The 22,663-nt window shown below is 37.4% G+C and overlaps 1 protein-coding gene across 1 annotated transcript in view; it reads right to left on the bottom strand.

Annotated features, from left to right (window-relative positions):
• LOC149262247 (autophagy-related protein 8C-like) overlaps positions 1-22,394 on the bottom strand; it is a 29,370-nt gene extending 6,976 nt beyond the window's left edge. The window contains exon 1 of the mRNA XM_089376263.1: positions 22,233-22,394. Within this exon, the coding sequence (XP_089232389.1) occupies positions 22,233-22,394 (162 nt within the window). The remainder of the gene's footprint in view (positions 1-22,232) is intronic.
• Between the last annotated feature and the right edge of the window lie 269 nt (positions 22,395-22,663).

Genomic DNA, 22,663 nt, shown 5'->3' with positions numbered 1-22,663 from the left:
GTAGCCATGTCACTTTTCTTTTGTAAAGTTGAGTGCCACAGGTATTTGCTTCCTCCTATACCAACAAATAGTTGTTTAAGCCACACTAAAAATTCCACATAATTTACTCTTTTGGTATGATGGACCCCTCGCTCAATCTACATCTGTGAAGCCACACAACTTCACTCCCTCTATCCATATGTACCATAATCCAAACTAGGTAGTGCCTTCCAATATGATTTGGCTAGCCTAACCATAGCTTGGCATAGCAAGTTGACTGCATAGCACATATTTGGTCATGTGTTCACAAGATACATCAGTGAGGACACCAATTGTCGGTAAATATTAGCATCCACTTCTTCACTTGAAGTGGCATCCTCCTTCCTCCAATTGGTCACTAGAGGTGTCTTCATGGGTTTACAACTCTCCATGCGAAATCTCTACAATATCTCATCGGTATACTTTCCTTGAGGCACAAATAGTTCTCCATTGCCTTGCCATACTTCCAACCCAAGGAAGTAGTGCATGAGACCCATTTCCTTCATTTCAAATTACCTTGCAAGGTGCTCCTTGCAAGATTTGATTAGCTACTCATCACCAGTTAAAATAAAATCATCAACATATAAGACAATAATAAGAAATTTATCTTCTACAAAAATATGATAGAGGTTCGCATCTACTTCACTTTTGGTGAAGCCCAAACCAGTGATATAGTTCTTGATCCTGGTGTACCAAGCACGAGGTGCTTATTTGATATTGTACAATGCTCACTTGAGCCTACACACATGAGACTCTTGTTCAAATGTCTCAAAACCTTCTAGTTTCTCGATCTACACCTCCTCCTCAATAACCCCATTGAGATATGTTGTTTTTACATCTTTTTGGTGGATCTTCCACCCCATCTGTGAAGCTAATGAAAGAATTGATCTAATGGATGAGTACCTTGCTACAGGAGCAAAGGCCTCCTCATAGTCAATTCCATCAACTTGAGGGTATCCCTTGGACACAATTCTAGCCTTATACTTCTCTATGCTTCAGTCTGTTGCACGCTTAACCTTGAAGATCCATCTCTAAACCACAGTTGATTTATCTATTAGTCTTGGGACCACTTCCCAAACACTATTCTTTACAATGGATCTATATTCCTCCAGTAGTGCATCAACCCATAAAGTTTTCTCTACTTCTTCCTTGAAAGAGGATGGCTTAGTCTCTACAAGCTTAGTCATTAGAGCCATGTAGCCAGTGTACCAATCAAATGACCTCCTCTCCTTGCATAAATTTCAAGGAGCTCCCACATTATCCTTCACATCCTGCACAAGTCTATCATCTTCTGTAGTCCTTTTTCTTCCTTCTTTGGATGGTTCTCCTTGAGTGGATGTCTCCACTCTCTGCTCCTCAATTTGTGGTTTCTCCACACTTCTTGAGGCTCCTCCTTTGGAGATAAAATATCCTCCTTTGGTGCGATCTGAAGCTTCCTCTCAAGAGAAAATTGAATCTCTTTCTTCTCATCAAAATTTAAATCCCTTCACACAACTATCATTCTCAAGAAAGGTAAGTACACACAGTAGTTGTGTGGAGTTTCTGTGTAACCCACAAATACCCCCAACTCTGTTGTCGGCTCAATATTCTTCCTAGAATCTTTGGAGACATGGCAGTAAATAGAGGCTCCAAGAATTCTAAAGTGAGACATATCCATATTTATCCCTGAGAAATCCTCCTCCGGTGTAATCATACCAAGAATCCAATGAGGACTCCAGTTCTGCAAGTAGAATGTTGTATTACATGACACTGCCCAAGAATTCTAAAGTGGGACATATCCATATTTATCCCTGACAAATCCTCCTCCAGTGTAATCATACCAAGAATCCAATGAGGACTTCAGTTCTGCAAGTAGAATGTTGTATTACATGACACTGCCCAAAAATGTAGTGGTAGGCCTTGATAATGCAACATATCCCTCACAACTCTCACAATGCTCGAGTTATTTTTTTCAGCTACCCCATTCTGCTATGGGTTGTGGGGTGTTGTCATCTCTCTTTAAATTCATTCTTTCACACCTAAATTCTTGAAGTCATTTGAAATGTACTCACTTCCATTGTCACTTCTAAGAGCCTTCACCTTCTTGTCGATCTCTTTCTCAACTAGTGCCTTGAATTCTAAGAACTTGGAGAATGTCTAATGTTTCCTTGACATGAAGAATATCCAACACTTCCTTGAAAATTCAACAATAAAAATTAAAAAATATCTGTGTCTCGTAGTGGAGGGTTTTGAGAAAGGTCCACAAACATCAGAGTGGATCCTTTCCAAGACTACATGTGCTTTGTTGTCCCGACCATGGAATGCAAATTTTGTACACTTACCAAAATTACATCCTCTGCATACATCTTGCTACTAAAGTGCTCCTTTATGGAGGCCAGTGGTTATTTGTTGCATAATCGTCAAGGCTCCATGAAGAAAATAGCCAAGTCTTTTGTGCCAAAGTTAACTGGCATCGCGACTCTTCACCTTCTCCACCTTATTTCTTAATGTAGCATAATCTTCCACATCTATCTTATACAGGTTCTTCACACAAAATACAATCTACTTCACCTATCCCATGGATATGTGTCTCAAGAATTCTTTCTCTTTGCTAAATATCACATCATAACCATGGTCTTCGAAATCTGCAACAAAGATGAGATTTTTCTTTAGGCCTAGAACGAACATGACATCCTTGAGTCTAAGAGGGGATCCCGACTCCCTCTAAAAGTTAACTATACCAATTCTGGTCGCATTGTACCTTCTGTCATCGCCCATCTCAATATGCATTTGGAGATCTTTCTCCTCCACATCACTAAAAAACTTTGTACACCCTCTCATGTGGAACGATGCACTTGAGTCCAGGTACCACATGCACCTCATCATGATGCTCAACATGAATGCAATAAGGGTGAAGTAAAGCTTAAAATTTGAAGCCAAGGCTTCACCTGCCACTCCTCCTAAGTTCTTCTTGCTTGAATTTTTGTGTGGACACTTCATGGCAAAGTTCCCAAATTTAGGATAATTGAAGCATTTAATTTTTGAAAAATATTTCTTCTTTCTCCCTTGGCTGGATTTTAGTTTGGTTTGATATTTCTTCCCTTTCCCTTCTTTCCCTTTCCAACTAATGCAAATTTTTCTTCACCCTTGCCCTTAGATGAAGTCCCATCTCTAGTATTTCGCCTGATCTCCTCTTGTACCAAATCAGACCATAAGTGTTCCCAATTTGGTAATTTCTCCCTCTCGTTCACCAATACATGGTAGCTATGCTAAATTTTAGGAAGGCCTAGAAGAACTAGGCTTATCAAGTCATATTTTGCAACATTTATACCAACTCCTCCAAGTTAATCAAAAACTTGTGTGAACCTTCTCATATACTGCGGAATATTGTCATTCTTTTTCATCTTGATATTTTGGAGTTTATCCTTGAGTGCCAACATCCTATGGTCACTACTATTCTCAAACAATTCTTTCAGTTCTTTCCACATTGAGAAAGGAGTTTCTTTCCCATGGAGATTTTAGACAATGTGTCTCGTACTCCCCTTAAGATTATCCTCATGTCCTTGGTTACATCTTTCTTCCATTGGGATAGGTTATGTGCATTAGATGTCTGTGGTTTTCAACATGTGTCTCTATGTATTCTAGCAATCCATTTTCATCCAACACCGTCTCCATGTGATCCTTCCATGCAATGAAATTTGAGCTGCCTTCCAAGGCATACTCAAGTCTCAACCCATTGAAGGTCATTTTCCCAACTCTGAAGAGATCCTGCTACATTGAACTAGAATTTCGATCCTACTGAGAAACAACTTTGAAATTCCTATTCTAATGTGAATTCTACTCTAATACCATGTAGAAATTATGGTGTATATTTGTAACTTCTCCTGAAATTTTAATCAAAATCACAAGACACAAACTTACTTCACTACTCTATGGAATTCAATTCACAATTTAGAACATCAATCAAATACATGCAATGAGAAATAAAACACATGCACATAGTATTTTTCCAAGTGAAAACAATCTACTAAAAACCCCTTTTCCTGCTTGCATTAATCTGATGAATAGAGATGTATTACAATCGCTTTGCTCAACTGAGCACAAACTGCAAGTGAATAACCTCTCTTTGCTCACTAAGAATATTTGGCCCAGAATTAGTCAATTCCTGCCTCTTCTTGAGCCCCTCTTTCCTTGCACAATTCCTAAGGAAATTAGGCCCCTATTATTTTGGAATTTCCTCCAAAACACTTGCGCAATTCCCAAGATTGATCATCTTACTGCATGTAACACCTTTACACTCAAGGCTAGTATACAATTGATGTTACAAAACCTTTGAATCTCCACCACATCTGGAAAACTCGAATTATCTGCATGCATTAGCTATTTTTGGTTGATTGATCAGTTAACTGGATGATCACTAAGTTTGACTGAAGTCTCAATGCACAAATGACCTTCCACTAGTTCCTCCAACAATTAGAACTAGTTTAACTGAAAACAACTTTAAATAATTGATATTGATTTCTTCAAATTAGCAATCACACATGCTTAACTGAACTCTGACTCCTTTAACTCAAATTTACTAAGCTATTTGAGTGACAAGATCCATTTCACATAAGTTAAATGCATCCGAGTTGTCTGCATATGTGGAAATTCAAATTTTCTCAATTTGACCAAGGCAAAATCAATTTGAGACTTTCTTGCTGCATTTTTCAACATCCTTTGATCTCGTTATATTTGAAAAATTATCCTTTTATTCTATGGCTACTTCAGGTATTACTATATTAGATACATTGAATATCTTCACCCTCATTTCCTCTATGAATTCTAAACATGTCCTAGGCCTTTTTGAGGATGGTGCGACATATTTCCACAAACTCTTCCTTCAAATTTTTGAAGGGCCATATTTCTCTATTTTCTTTTGTGGGGTGCCAATTTTTTTCCCATAAATGTCTACATATGTCTCTATACATTTTTCAACCTCCTTTACCATCTCTCATGTATATGTGGGTCTAATGAAATAGTTCCACATCTACCCAAACTTTGTTAATATGTCCTGATGTTGGGTGCAACCCAACTTGGCCTAGTTTTTTGTGAAGACTCCACATTTTGTGGAGTGGAGTACGAAGTAAAGAATGCAGCAGAGCACGAAGTGGACTGCACAGTAGATATACCACATGGTATATGGGCTTAGGGGCAGGTCGAAGCCCCTCCTTTTTGTTAAAAGAATGTAATGTTGTATATGATGAATGGTTTTTTACCATAGTAGATTGTATTAGGGGAGTCCATAGTATATGGACCATGGTATTGCAATGATATATCCCTTGATGTAATAGTATATATAGGGATGCATAATAAATAAGGAGATAGTCTAGAAGAAACACATCATGTATTGAATGGTTGTATCTTTGTGATTTGTGGTTTTGGGCAAGAAGGCGAGGCTTTGTAGCTGAGTGCGCATAGGCCTGAGTCCGCAACTGAGTGCGTAGGCCAAGAACTATTGTGGTACAAATTCTCTATTATAAGAAACACTTCTTATGGACGTAGTAACACATTGGGATCAAGCACAGTAAAATTTGTGTCTTCATGTGTTTATTTGCTTATTATCTATAATAGCGTAGCAGTTTATTACAGTTGTATATTGTTTCAATACAGTGAACTTTTATGGATGTATATGATATTTTTTAAGTGATGAATGCAATGTTGTGAAGTAATGTATGAATGCAAAGTAACTTATGAATGTTAAGTATAAGAAAACATAAGAATACCACATCTCTGCATCCCTCAAGGCTACATAAACTTAGTTCTATATCCTCCCATAGTCACTTTGGGTGAGATTGTGATCTTCTTGCAAGTCATTGCTGAAAGGACCAATGATTAATGGTTTTGTTGGTGCACAGTATAGATTGAACCTAGGCCAACCCACTATAAACCAAAAAATGGTTATGTTGTTGGGACTGGGATCTGTTTGAAGGATATGTGGATGTGACACCTATCGAAGAAAGAAATTCAAGATTGGGTAGAACAGAAAGAACAAGAATTTGCTAAATCAAGAGAATAGAAGTCCTCGTCTGTCATCTAAAAGGTGTTTATAGAGGTATATTTGTGAAAATCAATGAAATTTTTTCTTCAGTTCATGTTGATCTATATAAGTGGATATCAAGGTTAACCGAGAGAAAGGACTACTTTAAAGGAGATGAACCTAAGGAATGGACTCCTGAATTGATACAACGAATCAAGAGCATTGACAATACGATTTCAAGAGTTGTTGATTTCTATATTGATATCATATTGGTAGGATTCATTACTAATTTCGTAGTACACTTGACTGTGTCCTATGACAAAATAGAACGACAAATTTTCAAAGGACCGGAAGGTAAGTATTTGAGATCTTTGAAACTCTAGTTTAAGATGCTTTTGTGTGAAAAGGGAATTTTATGAATGCAATCAGATTATTGGATTACTTATGTTTGGGTGAAGATCTGAAGAAGAAAATGGAACAACGCGAAGTGATAAAAGATATAGAGTAGACACTAGAAAAAAATCTTGTGGCCAAGATTCGAAGACCTTCATAGAAACTAACTATAGCCCTTTGTTGAGTGAATTTGAAAGCAAATAAAGCCTCCTTGAGAACCTCGAAGTAACACCACTATATTTGTTAGAGCCTAGATTTGCCTCAGGCTGAAAAGACAAGGTTCTAGGTCCACATCAAACCATGCTCAGCCTCGTAGCTAGCCCTACAAGGATAGGAGAGGGCTCTCTCTGGGTCAATCTCGGCAAAAGACAAGATATGGGGCTCGAGATGACTGAAATAAAAGCTAATTTTAGGCTAGGTATGAATTACAAGGGTTTGATTTAAGTTTTTGGGGGTTTTATGTTGGAAACAGGGAAAGGCAAATTGGGCTCAAGGATGAGGCACAGTTTCTGCAGAGTTCTGATTGGGGCAAGGAAGGCAATCGTTTTGATGCTTTAAAGTGAGTGAATGGATAGATCAGACTGGTGAGGAGCTAAGGAGAGCAAGAGAGTCTCAAGAATTCTCCTTAAACAGATGAAAACATGGAAATTTAAACAAATTCAAAGGCAGAGCATAGCAGTTAATGGATTCTACCTTAATCACTCATTTGTTCAAATTTAAAAGAAGAGATAGGAAAATGATGCACATAAAACTAATGAACTTACAATTACTTAGAGAAGAACACCATCAAAACATAAAGCCACATGGATCCCAAACAGTGCTGCAAAACCCTGGTTTTTCCTTAGCCAAAAATGTAGAGATAGAATGTACAATGATATGCCAAAGCAATCCCAAGTGTCCAACCCTGAAAATGACTTAGAAATTACATGATATAGACTATCCCAACCCATTCCCTTGCCTCTAGGGGTCAAGCTCATCATTCTAGGAGTTGGTTCAACCAATTCTAAACAAAGCACTAAAATCTAGGCAATCAAAACAACTTGCCTCTATAAGGTAGGAAACTGATTCATTCATTAAATTTTCACTTTTTAGTGAATGAATCCTCTAGAAAAAGTAAATAAGTGCCCAGATTACATCATGTTTATCCAATTACATCAAGTTAGATCAAAAATTATAGCACAAAGAAAAACTAGTCAAACTGGCCGAATTTTTGAGCTGGAAGGTGAAAAATTGAGCAAAAATCCTTTGTGCGCCGCGCCAATTTCTCTGTGCGTCGCACCACTTTGAGGCTGAGTTTGAGGCACTTCCTGAAGTCCAAATTGAGCCCAAGTGTGCTTTTTGGAAAGCCCTACCTATCTACTTTCCAACCCAAGTAGAATTTTTGAATTTGGTGCCTATTTTCCCCTCCAAAACTTCAATCTCCCAAGAATGCTTCCTGTGTGTCAAAATAGGGGCAGAGAGGTCATTTTTTGAGTGTTTTTGACCTCCTAAGGACTCAAAACTTGCCCAAAATTCTTGGCCATGCACCATCAGTCATGATTTTTCATGAAAAATCTAAAAATATAAACTTTTTTCCATTTGGACCTTCCTATCAAAAGCACGCGCCACGTGGCACGGCGCACAGGGAGAAAAACCCTGTTTTTTGTACAAAAATTTGCCAAAATGCCAAAAATGCCCCAAATTTCTTGAAATTTGGGCTGGAGCTTCTTCATTAAGTGTTATGCTAGGCTAAAGAGGCTTCGTCCAGTATCTGAAGACGATCAAGCTCTTTTTGCCTCTTTTGCCTTTTTGATGCCTTCCTTAGGTTTGCCTTTAAATTCCTTATTCGTGCCTTGCAAACATGATTTTGTTCCCAATAGTGGTTTTTCATGTGCCTGAGCATGTACTTGTCCTTGTTTTCTTTTGCCAACAGCTTCTCTAAGTGGATGTTGATCCTCTCGAGCCAAATCTCTCAATCAGCCTCTATCTCCTGCTGAATGGGTGTCCTCTCATTGGGTAGCCTGCTGGTCTTCACGGATGTTTTTCCACCTCTATGAGGCATCCTGGGTGCATGTAATTATGTTGGCAAATCACTGTGTGTCTCTTCTTCATGATCGTATGACAGATCAGATGTCATGTCCGCTGGTGGACAAACTGTCTTGGACAAATAGGTGTTGATATGTCACACTGTCTTGTAATGCCTTTGATGATGTGCTTGACCTTTGTCACCAAGAGAAAACAATGACATGAGGGACAGTAAGGGGAGGGAAAAATAGTGAGGGATTAGGGACTATTGGGAGAGATTTGTTTGGGAAATATGGGAGTGGGTTTAGTAATTTAGGCATGGGAATAGGGTTTAGGGTTTTCACATTTGAAAGTTTTGGGAAAGGGAATTTAGGATAGGGGTTTAGTAACTTTAGGGGATGGGGAACAATGGAGTCAAGGAAATAAGAGAATTAAGGACAAAGGAAATAATGGAAAAGAGTAACTTTGGTGGCAATCAAGTTTTTAAACCCTAGGCAGTAGCTTATATGTGAGGAATTCAAAATGAAAGGGTTTGAATTTTTGTTTCAATCATTAGCATCCATAAACCACCATACCCTAACACAAACTTGGATGAAACACAAAAATGGAGGCTCTACCTACTTCTGGAATGAAGAATTTTCAATTTGGACGAAGATTTCAATGAATTTTAGGCCTTTTATCCCAGTGCACCGCGCCTCCCCAGTGCGTCGCGCCAATGTAAATTTACACTGGAAAATTTCTCCCACTGCGCCGCGCCTCCCCAATGCGCCGCACCTTTTTGAAGGAGCATTTTGGAGGCCTTCCCTATGTCCAAATTGAGTATAGGATAGCGCGTTGGAAAGGTATTTGAGTCTAATTTCCAACTAAACTAGAATGTTTCAATTTGGAGTTCATTTTCCTTGTCAAAAATCAAATCTCCCAATACTAGTCAAAATGTGCCAAATGAGGCTGCCTCAAGGCAGAGTGTTGTTGCAGTAAACTTTTGAATGCCTTACTCAACTCCAAATTGAGCTCATGATAGCTCATTGGAAACATATTTGTGTCTATCTATCATTTGACCCATCAAGAAAGCCATTTGGCCAACCAAGCTAGGGGAAAACGTTATTTTCCCAAGGTCACTTCAGAGGTGCATCAATTCTCCTGAGCTGATTGTATTTTTGACATTTCTCTAAAACCATGACACTTGTGTAAAAAGTGAAGGAGGTTTTTCTTCCTTGGCCTATTTTGGACAAAAAACTCTCTAAATTTCCCAAGTTCATCTTTTATTACTCAGAAACATCATTTGAGTGAAACCTATCCCGATGTGTGGAACAGGGGATTTGTCGAAATGAAGCGAAATGAAGGGGACAGGGGGCTTCTAAATTATTGAGGAAATTTTTCGAGGTGGGAAGGGATGTTAGGAAGCAGGGGAAAGTGGAATATCTGAAATTGAGTTAGGGGAAGGGGTCCAAAAGGGAAAAACACAGGCTGAGCCTCGAAAATAGGGTTTGTAGTAAGAAACTAGAGTTTGTGCAAAAATGAAGAATTTAAGGGATCTCAGTGATGGGAAGTGTTTAATAAGGTACATTAAGGATAGGGGAAGGTGTATGAACATTAGGATACAAGTTTTGCTGATGATTTGACCGTCCAAGAGAAATTTCCTTCAAAACCCTAGGAGAGGGAAATGACCTTACCTAGGCGCAACTGAAGCATGAACAAGGTGTAAAATGACCCATTGGAACCTGACATGATGATGACAACCCTCTGAATGATGGTAGATTCAGCTGAATAGTGACATAGACCGACATTTGGACAACTTTGAAAGGAGTGAAAGAAAACCCTAGACCTAATGCCTAGTGACCAAATTTTACTTGAAGACTCACTGAAATGATAAAATTTGATCTTGACACCTTAAAATCACTTTGTAAGAGCATGTTTGATCACTGGAGGAAGGCTGGAAAGACTGAAACTAACAGTATTCACCCTTCTAGCCTGAAAGTCCTTCGAAGACGGAATCAAGTAATAATCAGGGTTCTTTTGGTTTTCCCCATCCCCCTCCCCTTACGAATCCCCCTCCCCCTCCCCCTCTGAGAAGAAATATAGATGATGATATTAAGCTACTTTTTTTTAAAAGAATTGAGTCGAAGGATCTAGAGTAGTTTTGGTTTTTATGTGAATCAGTATTCACAATGAAGCAGGTCCATGATGAAATTATAAATAAGGCACGACTCGTCACGACATTTTGAGATAGATAATTGACGTGGTACACGAAGTATTTGAGTAGTCAGATCAGATCATTTGCAGAAATTAAAACAATAATGGTAAAATAATTTAAGAAGCTAAAGTCTGAGTTGCAGTGCATAACCGAGTTAAAGGAGATCAAACAGAGGCCTACTAAGTCTGTTTGGAAATTTGATCAGAGATTCAAGGTATTATTGGATCAGGTAAGATTCGACATAAATCCATAGCAACATAAGGAATGGTTCATAGTTGTGTTGCTACCACATATCATATTTCTTTTGATGCAATAGAAGATAGAAACTCAAGTGGAAGCTCTAGAGTTGGCGATGAAATTATAATCTTCGCTTATATGAGATACGAATGCAGGTATGTAGTAGATTCACTATCAACTAGAAAATTTGACTCTGCAATTACAAGATATAAATAAAATCAAAGAAGTCAGAGAAGAAGTGTGGTGTAAGAAGAGCAAATCAAAAGGCCATTATAAAGAACAATGCCCTCTCTTCAGAAATTGCATGGCTAGTGAAACACCCAAACCCTTAAAAGTAGGATCCAGCCTATGGTGTGAGATATGCAAGACTAGAGGCCAACATCGCTAAGAAGATTGTTACATGTTACAGAAATATGTGCAAACTCCAAGAAATGTATATTGCAAATTGTGTAAATCAGTAGGACATGATGAGAAAAATTGTCGAGCGTATGAATTAATGATGGAGCGTGGTGCCGAAACTTATAGAATGCAATCAGAAGAACATGGACATGAAGGCAGTGGAAAACATGGTGGTTAAGGAGGCTACCAAGGAAGAGGTCGAGGTGCTAGAGCTGGTTGAGGACATAGACAATTTTTTTTTTTTTTTATAACTGCGGCTAGGCATGTCATTTTGTGAGAGATTGTCAGAACCCTACTATGACATGTAAGTACTATAAATATTTTGAAAATGTAATTGAAGAATGTCCTATACTTATGGAAAAAATGCAAGAAAGAAGGAATCAACAACTGACATAGAATATTCAAATGATCATCGTTGAAAGAAGGAATGACGAACCACGAATTAGTATTGTTAATATAAGTGGAGCTGTGAACAGAAGTGATAAAGATGATGAGAAGAAAGAATCTAAAAGTACATGGGTTAGAAAAACTATTGAGAAATCTCTTGTTTTTTATATTTAGAAGGAAAAATAAGAATTTATGGCAGTAAAGTGAAGTTTTATGGATGATGGAGCTTCGACCTCCAGTGCGTAGCCAAAGCAAAAAACTTCGACGCAGAACCGAGCCTCGACACAGGATCAAGCTCTGACATAAGATCAGGAGTCAACAAATAAAGGATCTACTTTAAAGTCTTTTATACAAATTTGTATGAGATTATTAATAGATCAAAAGGTGGTAGAAGGGCTTCAGTTGTTGATAGATTCTTGTGCCTCAAAAGAAACACTGCGAAGTGAGATGAACACAATGAATAATTTGCATCAACAGAAGAGAACTGGAAGAGAAATGAGGCTTAGTGCATAGATAGGAGAATATTAGATGGATCAAGTTATTCTATATCTGGGATTTGATGCTAATGGATTGACAAAGAAGACTTGGGAATTAATGGGTAAGACGAAGCTACAATGGTCGCCTATTTAGTTAAGGATGAAAAATCAGAAAAATATCTTCCCCTTTGGAAGACTACCAGGTGTAACAGTGAATATTGAAGGAGTTCACACTACTATTGACTTTGAATTAATAGAGATCGTTGATGATAGTAACCCTTATCTTGCATTGCTTGGACATGACTGGGCATTTGATAACATGTCTATAATTAATATGAAGAAGAGACAGATGATATTCAAAGAGAATAATATGAGGGTAATTTTTCCCTTGGATAAATCAGAAGAAGAAAGTTATATAGAACCAGTTAGAGAAGAGTAATGTGAACCTGATATAGATAATATCTATCAATTGAGAGCAAAGGAACATGATTTTGTTAACCCTACTACAGAGAGAAATTTGACTTGGGAGCATGATAGTTCTTGTGCATCAGACTCAGAAGAAGAATTGGAGAACTAGCAGAACATGCTACATGAAGTATCTACAAATCGTTGTGCAAAAATTTCCAAATCAGTTCATTACATGACATCTGAGGTATGTAACCTGCCTTCTTATGATGGATTAGGTGATGTGATTATTTTCCTTGATGAATATGCGGAACAGGTTCCAAAAAATCAAATATTGTTAGCCTTGGATATAGCCCTGAAAGCTACTCCTTCTAGATGGTGGGATGCACACAACAACAATATATAAGGCTAGAAAGAATGTCAAAGATTGATGTGGATACGGTTTGGACAGATATATGTAGAATTAGAGATAAAATATGATGGTGAAACTAACCCTAGGAAGCATATCTAGCTATGGACTACAACATGGAAGGAGATTCCACAACAAGAATGGGTACGTGGATTCCTTCATACATTAGAGACAATCCCTCAGAACTGGTACATAGAAATAGAGCTACGACATGGTACAATCAATGGGAAAGACATGGTCGATGGTTTTATATTTACATTCAACTTTGAAGATGATTGTCTGTACATAGATTTGGACCTTCAGAAAGTTAAGAACAAAAATATTTGAGAATGTAACTCCACTGACATTGCAGCAACCTGATTGGGTTGTGCAGACAAAAAATGCACTAGAATTCTATAACCTTATTGTTGGACCTATCAACCAACGTGGAAAGAGAAATGGTGCGAGGTACATAATCACTACAACTGATTATTTGACAAGGTGGGCTGAAGCAAAACCAGTAAAGGATTGCAGTGCAGAGACTGTTGCAAAGTTTATTTTTGAGTATATATTGTCTAGATTTGGATGTCCAAATATTTTGATGAGTTACCAAGGTTCACACTTCCTGAATAAACTCATTGAAGCATTGATTGAGGAATTCTTAGTTTATCATTAGAAGATACTCCTTATCACCCTTAGGCCAATGGAACAGTAGAATCATTTAATAATATTTTTGAGAATGCACTGACTAAGAATCAACCTAATTAGTTCATGGCCATAGATACTATTTTTAGGTTGTTTTCCCCCCTTTGTTGTCCTATTCATGACTTCCAATGTTTTCAACAAGAAATATGGAATGTTAATGAGTTTTCAGTGCCTCAAATGGATCATTAGTTTGAAATGGTATACAAATACCATAACATGTCTACCTTCATAAGTAAGAAATTTTTGTATACCCATGGCCACTCCTACCCAAGGTGGAGGAAAAGATGGCCTTGGTATACCATTTCCATTACCTTCCACAACCTCTCCTTCTACAAAGGATTACTTATGAGACATATTCCCTGTTGTTCATCTCTCGAACCAGTAGTCTTGAGTCTAAGGTATATAAGTTACATTGGATACTAGATCCCCATCAACATATATTTGCAATATCCTTACTATGTCTATTTGGTTTTCAAATGCCAAAGAGAATTCCCTAGTGAAAAATTTGCCTCCCTTTCTGAACTTTACAAAGTTGGACATCCACCCAACCTTCTAAAAAAAATAGCCACTTAAAAAATTCTAGTAATGATCCATGTGATCCAATTCATAGCATGTAGGAGGTTCCCCCATTATGGAATTGTTGGCAAAGGAGAAAGACTATAGAGGGAGGAATTTTGGAATGAGTGTTTAGGGTAGGATTTGCATGGGAAAAAATGAGGAATTACAGAGATGAGATATTCTTCCTTTAAAGCACCATCATTTGGAATGGTATTACGGAAAAACCATGGAAATGATATTTATAGGTGGCTAATGACATTGATTAGTGATGGGAATATATTTTTTAAATGGTTCTTTTAACTTCCCCTATGTTATGGACCTACTTTTTTATTAGACTTCAACTAGACTTATATATTTGGTATGATGAGTATGGAAGTACCTCCCCCAACCAAGGGACTCATTCATCCCTAAGTAAGGTGATTTAACAATTGGAATGGTAATAGCATAATTGGAACTAAAAGTAGTGGAAGAGTACATACCAATAATCTTATCATTAACTTGATGGTACCTGAGTGTAATTATTTTCTAGCTCTAAATTTGTCTCATGGGTGACTGAAATTGACCATTGTTGAAATGATTGATGTGGTCCTATAAAAAATCACATATGCAATGAAGATGGATAGTAAGGGTGAATGAGATGGACAATGGTGCCCTCCATGACTAAAGATTGTGTGAAAATTACGAGTGTTAGACAAATCTAGCATCATTTGGAAAGTTGTAATGAATTAGAAAGATCGATTGTGTCGATAATGATAAGAATTGATCTGGATCATTGGAGGATTAAGACCAAAGAATATAAAAAATAATAAGAACTAAAAATTTCCCAGCAAGTTAGCTATCCCAATACTACTCTAGATTGAGCGTGCTTAGCTACAAATTTCTCATCAAATTTGGTACATTAATGTTAACATGATCCAAGTTGTTTAAGAAATGTAACTTCATGAGTGAAAAAGGAATGTGTCATAATGTGTGAGATAAATATTTCAAAGAAGCAGTATAAAAATAATTGAGAATAAGGCAAAATGCACAAAAGGAATGTTGACATTATAAAAATAACTCAGAATATGACACATGTGCAAGAGAGGTATTTCAGAAAAAGAAATAACAACGAACACAAATATTTATTACATTGATAATATCCCATGAGACTACTTTATGAGAAAAATAATGCTTTGCTCCTAGTGAATTCTAGTATTTATAATTGTTATGGGTGCATTTACACCAAGAGTTGTCCCCTTTTATATTTCAAAATACCATGGGTAAATACCACAGTTTACAAAACCATGGGTGAATACCATGGGAAAATATAATAAATTACCAAACCATGGGTAAATATAATAAATTATGATACCATCGGTAAATACCATGGTTTACAAAATCCATGGGTGAATACCATGGGTGAGTATCATAACTACTATGGTAAAATTGAAATCATGGTGCAATTAGATTCTCGCTTTAATGTTATGATTTATTTTGTTTAGTATCATGCACTATCCATGGTTTTAACAACAATTGATAGAAAAATAATTATTAACTGTGGTAATTATTTTCCACCTAGATCAAGAATTCTCTAGAAATGTTAAAGCAAGACTTTTGAACAAGGATTTTACAATGATAATTTTATGATGGTTTGATAAAATTTTGTAACAAATATATAGTAAGTCTCTCAAACATACCACTACTAGGATTCATGAAAGTGACAACTAATATGTAAATGATTTTTGTAGTGGGGTGGTTCTATAGAAAATTTGTGGGATGGTTATGCAACAAGTTTGCAAATAGGTTCCATACCATGATGGTTACTTATCAAATCTATGTGATGGTTCCACAACAATTCTACAAATAGGTTTATAGAAAGTTTGTGAATAAGTTCCATAGCTCCTTTTTAGGATGGTTCCATAGAAAATCTATGGTATGGTTTTACATGTGATTGTTGATGTGTTTTCATGTCACACATCAAATAGAGTGATTTTGAAACAATGAGCTTTTAGTTATTTGTAATGTTTCATATCTTCTTCACATAAGTCAATCAAGGATGGTTTCTATTTTTGACCAAAGAGAAGGAAATAAAAGATATCAAAAAGAAAGAAATTTCTTATGTTCATCTTCTCATTTGATATCTGTATGTCTTAGCTTCATCTGTGATTTTGTAGAGTAAAAAAAAGGTAATATTCCAAAGATAACAATATTTTCCAATTTTTAACTATTTTTCTATTCACGTTATTTACCCATTTTCCATTTTCCCAATTAAGTATTATTTTCATGAAGAATTACCTCACCTCCTCTCCTCATTTTATTTAGTCATTTTTCACACATGCCTTGCACATCACACCCCATTCTTTATTACTGAGTCAACTTTACCTTTTACACCTCACTTTCACATTATATTATTACACATATTAATGTTATCCTAAGTTGTTTTTGGATATCTCCTTATGATACATGGAAACTAACTAGACATATCAAGGGGTAGCGCTTGGAAGGTGTTAGTTGGACATAGAATGTTGGGGAATGACTCACATGACTAGACAATGAGATGGAAACAAAAAACTACACTTTGCCTAAGCTACAAAAGGTTTCATGACTCTTTATAATTCACACACATATATATGAGTAATTTTCTTTATAAATCATTATAAATTCCTATAATTCATGTGGGTAGAGTTGGGTATATTTTTAAATCAAAAGACCAAGGTTCATGTGGAGTAGATAAACATCTATTGAGTTGGCTCATGCAGATCAATGGTGGTTGGGTCATGAACTCCCAAAAATCATAACTTGAGTTCCCAAAATTCTATTTGGGAAAAAAAGTGGTTTTAACAGCTAAATTATATGTATCAACTCCAAAAATTACAAGAAAAAGTGTGACCAATTTTGGGCATATCAACAACAATTTTTCTAAAATGATTCATAAAATAGGGAAATATGGAATATATGAAGTGGGACCCATATTGGAGGATGAATTTCTAAATTCATATTTTCAAAATGGATCTCTATTTAGTTAACACAAAGAGCAAAAAACTAACCATCAAGTAGTTGCAGGGATGGAGACAAGATTATTAATGGAGAAAATCACAATTAGAAGGTAGTGGTTGAGAGTGAGAGTTTTCATTCCATAAGTTGTTTTTCTATGATTTTGTGGGTGTTAATTTTCTTTTTGAATAAATTCCCTTTTTTTCTCACTAGTCTTTCGACATCCATCCTTGTGAGTTGTCTTATATATTTGTGAAGTGGATCCGTAACTGTAGTTTCTTTTCTTCTTCTAGGTAACCTCATATTATTCGGTCCATAGTAGAAAAATCCTAGTCCCTTAGGGACAAACTCCTTTACTTTTTACACTTCAGTAACAAGATTTTGTAAAGTGTTTCAGGAACTTACCATTTGAAACTTAAAGTATGTAAAATCATTCTTTAACTTTCGCACAAAGTTGTTTTCAAGAGTGCATGTCATTTGTGGTTTTGAGAATTTTAAATGTGTAATGAAACTCATGAATGTCTTCCTATGACACTTTATGATCTCTAAATGTATGAAATTATTTTAGATTTATCTAAATATCTAGCCATTTTTCTACTTTCTTTCTATGGATTTTCTTCAAATGTGTTCTCCTCATAATGTATCATGGAATGAATCATCAAATTTATTTATTTCTAATATTATTATTTTATTTTCCCTTCAAAACACATAGTCCACTCATAGGCGAATGTTCTAAATTATCATATTTATTTGTTTTGAGTTATTTAGAATATTTCAGTGAATAAAAGAGGAGTACTTCCTCTATAAAAATGTAAAGGGAATCTTATTAAGTTTCTAGGAGGTTGGATTTTTCCCTTAATAGGAAATGAATTCAACATTTTTAGTAACCATGCTAGGGAGTGATTCATTTTCAAGAAATTTGATACTTTATTTTAGGGATAAGAAATTATTGAGAAACTAGAAGCTCTCTAGTTCAAGTTTTTGAAAAAAACTGGTAGAATTCTAGCCACATAGTTAAAAATGAATTAGGTTCTTGAAAACCTTGTTAAAAAAAAATCACATAATCTTCAATATTATGGAAATTCAAGTAAACATATCTTTTGCTGATTTCTTTAATACTAAGAAACATCCAATACTTGAGATAATGAGCTCTCTAGTGACTCCCTTACTAAATATTTTGATTTTAAAGAAACATGCCCCAATTACTCCATTGAAATTTTTTGAATCACATGAACATCTAGATGGAAACTCCAAGCAAGAGTTTCTCCGATATTGTGAAGATAATTTGCATCCCCATCAATCCCATCAATATTTTTCTAAGTTATGGAAAAAGAAGAAGGTGCACAATGGAATAGGCTAATGTACAAGAAGTCCTCTCATTCTACGAAGAAAGATTCATCCCTTTCCAAACATTTCCATGGAGAAGTTTCCCATGTCCTCTGGAGATACTTCATAAATTTTAGAAAATAATTTATTTAATTTTGATAATGCTTGTGATATTCATAATGTGGTGTTGTAGCGGCTACAACCACCCTCCAAAATTTTTCCTTCGCTTTGCTTTGGAGCCTCCCTCCTCAAAATCTTAGTAGCTTGTCTTGCACTGCTCAGGTACTTGTGTTTCATTCAAGTTAATATTTAAATTTGTAGCTTGTGTTTGCTAACTTTTTTTCCTGACCATCCACAAGCTGACCTCGTGACTTGGTTTACATATGGTTATTGCATTGTCTTAGAAAACTGCGCAATCCTAGAGGGAAACCATCCTTACTCTCTGGAATTGTACAGATCATCCTGGCAGTCAGCCCTGCTCTCTAGAAATGAGCATAACAGTTCGACAGAAAACCTTTCTCAGAGCGAAAATTGCGCAGAACATCTAGACATTAGGCTTCGACTTAGGAATTGTATAGACCCAGTTGGAAGATTGCCTTTAGGTGGGAAATTGTGCATATCATGAGAGGAAACTAGAGCCACTCAACCCAAGAATTGCGCAAAAGCATTCCTTCAGTTGTTGTCTGTTGCATGTGCTGGTAAGTTGCCCGATTCCCACCAGAACTGCACAATTATTCCTTGTATACATGGAAAACTTTCCCAAAAAAGGAAAAAGGAAAAATGAAAAAGTATCTCTATAAAATGGGATCTATTTTTAGCAAGTGGGAGTTACACTCGAGTTGATTTTAGAAACTTCCTACCAAGTGTCGCTTTTTCCTTGATTTGTAGCATGCGCATCTTAAACCATAAATCTACTAAATATATTTAATGGATGCCCCATAGGTCATTCTTCACATTCAATCTTAGAGCTCTGGCATTCCCGAGGCATCTAGGAATATTTGGCATGATCTTAATGGCTTTTTCGGGTAAGTTTTTCTTTCCATATATTTTGCTTCTTTTTCGGTCGCTTTTCTTTCCTTGGCTTGTGTGAGTGTTGTTTTCCTTGTTTTATTGAATGACCACTGACGTTTTAATGTATTTTAACTTGGAATTTTTTTTTTTTCAATTTTTCAATTGCATTTCCTTAGTGTCGCATGCATGACCCTGTTTCTGCACTAACGGTTGCCGTTGCAGTGACTCACTTCATAAGCTTCATTTTTCTTTTGTTTAACTGATTCTTGCAATTGCTCTGATTTCATACATGTCCATTCACTTAGATTTTCACCATATTTTCACATGCATTCATTCTTACTTGTTTTCAAGTCACCCTTTGGCAGATCTGGGCTGCCTTGGCCTACATCTTGCCTTTCTCGGCATGCACTACACATTCCTAGGACTCAAGGCTCTACCTTGGCTCCAAGAATTGTGGAGAGGCTACATGTCACTGGTTTCCTGGTTCTGATCTATGTAGTTCTGGGAGACAGTTCCTAGTCTTGCCTCTAGGATTGCACAATGCGCAGTCCCAGCCAGCAATCAAGTTCGACTGAACTGTGCATTGCGCAGTTCTAGTCCTTAGCAAGACAAGTTGGACTATGTTCTACACAGTTTCAGCTAGCAACCCACTCACTGGAAGCTATGACTGTTGAATGTGCAGTTCTAGCTCACAGTCTCCCTACCTCTCAGAGTCATAATTGTATAATCTTGGCCAACAGTCACTCGTTTTGTTGCATTACCAATCCTTGAGTTTCTTTATGTTTTTCAGCTGACATTTTCTTTGAATGAGTGTCTCTCTGTCTCCAAGCTCCACAGGGAACAAAAATAGTAGGAGCACTGAGCAGCAGACATGCATAAGACAAAGGCAAGAAGAATATTGCCGAGAGCCCAAAGGCAGAGCAAAGCTACAAGTTTAAGGAATATCCACTTGTGAGAAAGTAGCTTTGGAGATTGAGGCGAAGAGATGACAACACGAAAGGAGAGTAGTGCAAAGAAATACAAAAAATAAAAGACTGGAAGAAGCAAAGAGAAAGTTTCACGAAGTATAGAAAAGGCTCAAAGAAGAATAGGAGTTGCATAGAAGAGAGAAGGGAGTGCAACAGGAATATGAATAGGAACAGAAGGAGTGCGAGGTGCATAGACATAGAAAATTGTGTCGATATAAGTTGAAGGCTCAGGTCCACCAGCAACAGATGATGAATAGGGTGAATGGACATAGGTGAAGGAACTTGCTCAACAAGATGAAAATATGGACATAGAGATGGTACAACCAAAACAGGATTAGGAAATAGACCTTGTGCCAAAAGTAACAGAGGTCACTCCACAGGGTTCACCAGCTTCGACAGTACAACAAGTCCCAAGTGAACAAGGAGATACTCTTCTCCTTGAGGATGATTTGGGAATAGATGTGTACAACATAGCCTTTGACGAGTCACGACACATGGTTGTATAGGCACACAGAGCGCACACCCCGGATGATCATGCATCTCTCACGCACTTTTAAGAATGGGTGATTGTGTCTGATGTGCGAAGACATCCAACTGTCCTAGATGATGCTACTAAGGCTTATGCCAAGGCCACAACCTCAAGTGTGAATTTCTTGATAGCAGAATATGAACACATGGCTAAGGACTTGCAAGTGGCCAAGAAGAGGGAAGAACAATCAATAGGGTTCACCAGAGAAAAAATGAAGAAAGAGACACTCGTTCAAGTATCGGCTCTTGAGACATGTTGGCTTGAGGGGGCCTGACCTAGGTTCAACATTAAATAGCCAAACAAATCCCTAGACTATTGGCCCTTTCGGCATCAGCCCACGGAGCGTGGACCAAAGTCTCACCCGAAGCAGTATCGAGGGACGCTGGAACCAAGTTTCTGCACCCTGAGATGGTTGTGATGTCGTTTGATTCCTTCTATCCTTGCCTCCGTGCATGCTGCTTCTTTCTAGGGCTTGCAGGAGAAACCCTCTATTCCAACCTTCAATACCTTCGTGAAAGTATATGACCGACCTTTGTGCAGCCCTAGCCTGCTGTTCAAGTACTTTCACGCTGCTATGGAAGCGTGTCGTGCAGATTCCCCAATTAGTCTAGGTAATTTTATTATCTCATCAAATACTTAAAGTTAACACCACGTAAGCAGATATTCATAATTTCGTTCAATATTCAATGTAATTTCATTCATTCATGCATCATATAATCATAATAAAGGAAATTCATACATAAAATATCCAAACGCATCAACAGAACAAAGACACAGAAATTGCAGAATATCTCATTTTATTAATATCTTCCAAGTGTTACAACTTCTATCCACCCTGCGCACACAGCTACAGGGGTCTGCGCAGTCAGCTGCGGACTTCTACCCTAGGCCTCTGTGCACTCAGCTGTAGAGCCTCTACCTATGCTACAACCCAAGACTTAGACTTCCTACCTCAGAGCTACAACTCTCCTTTCTTGGAATCTCTCTAACTACTTAGAGCATAACTCTTTTTATACAATCCCATGGTCCGCGGACCATGGGTAGATCTCTTACAACCGACTTTACTTTACAAAAATAAGGGCGGACTACCCTTTTTGACACATAACACCTTCGTGACCATAAAATGCAGAGTCTTTACAATTATATTACAGAAATTGACTTAAAAATGGGCTTTTAGCCCTAAAACTACCCTTGGGGGATCCCACTCCCAATAGGCCCCCAACACAAACATCATGACTCATCCTCGAGTCACTTAGTAGGTACAGAGATCTTTGTGTGAAGCCCGTCTAGCTTGACCTGGATGACCACAACCTCGGCCTTGCACTGAGTTGATGCCTGCTTTGCATCTTCAACTATCTTATCGGTTACTGCTCCTATGTTGTTAGCCTGAAGCTTTTGTTGTGTCACTTGCAGAGTCGCAAGCATGCCTTCAATATTTTCTGTGATTTCTTAAGCTTCCTCCAGCTAGGGCTTTAGTCACGCCTTCAGAACTGCTTCCTTGTGCAGCACTGCGTCCACCTGTTCCTTCAATTGCATGGCCTCCTGACGCTTGGCTAACCTCTGTGTCAGCGCGACGGTTCGTGTTGTGCCCTTAACTTCATTGTAGCACTATTGTATCTCGTGCGCTTCCATCTCTAGCCTCAAGATGTTTGGGTCCTCTTGCAAGCTGGTCAGGACCTCAAATGATTGCTCAA

The sequence above is a fragment of the Pinus tabuliformis genome, chromosome 6 (genome assembly GCF_031772625.1).
Source record: "Pinus tabuliformis cultivar Carrire ecotype Pingquan chromosome 6, CPIR1, whole genome shotgun sequence".
NCBI classification, from domain to species: domain Eukaryota; kingdom Viridiplantae; phylum Streptophyta; class Pinopsida; order Pinales; family Pinaceae; genus Pinus; species Pinus tabuliformis.
The sequence above is the reverse complement of the archived record's forward strand: the minus strand, read 5'-3'. Positions and strand labels throughout refer to the sequence as shown.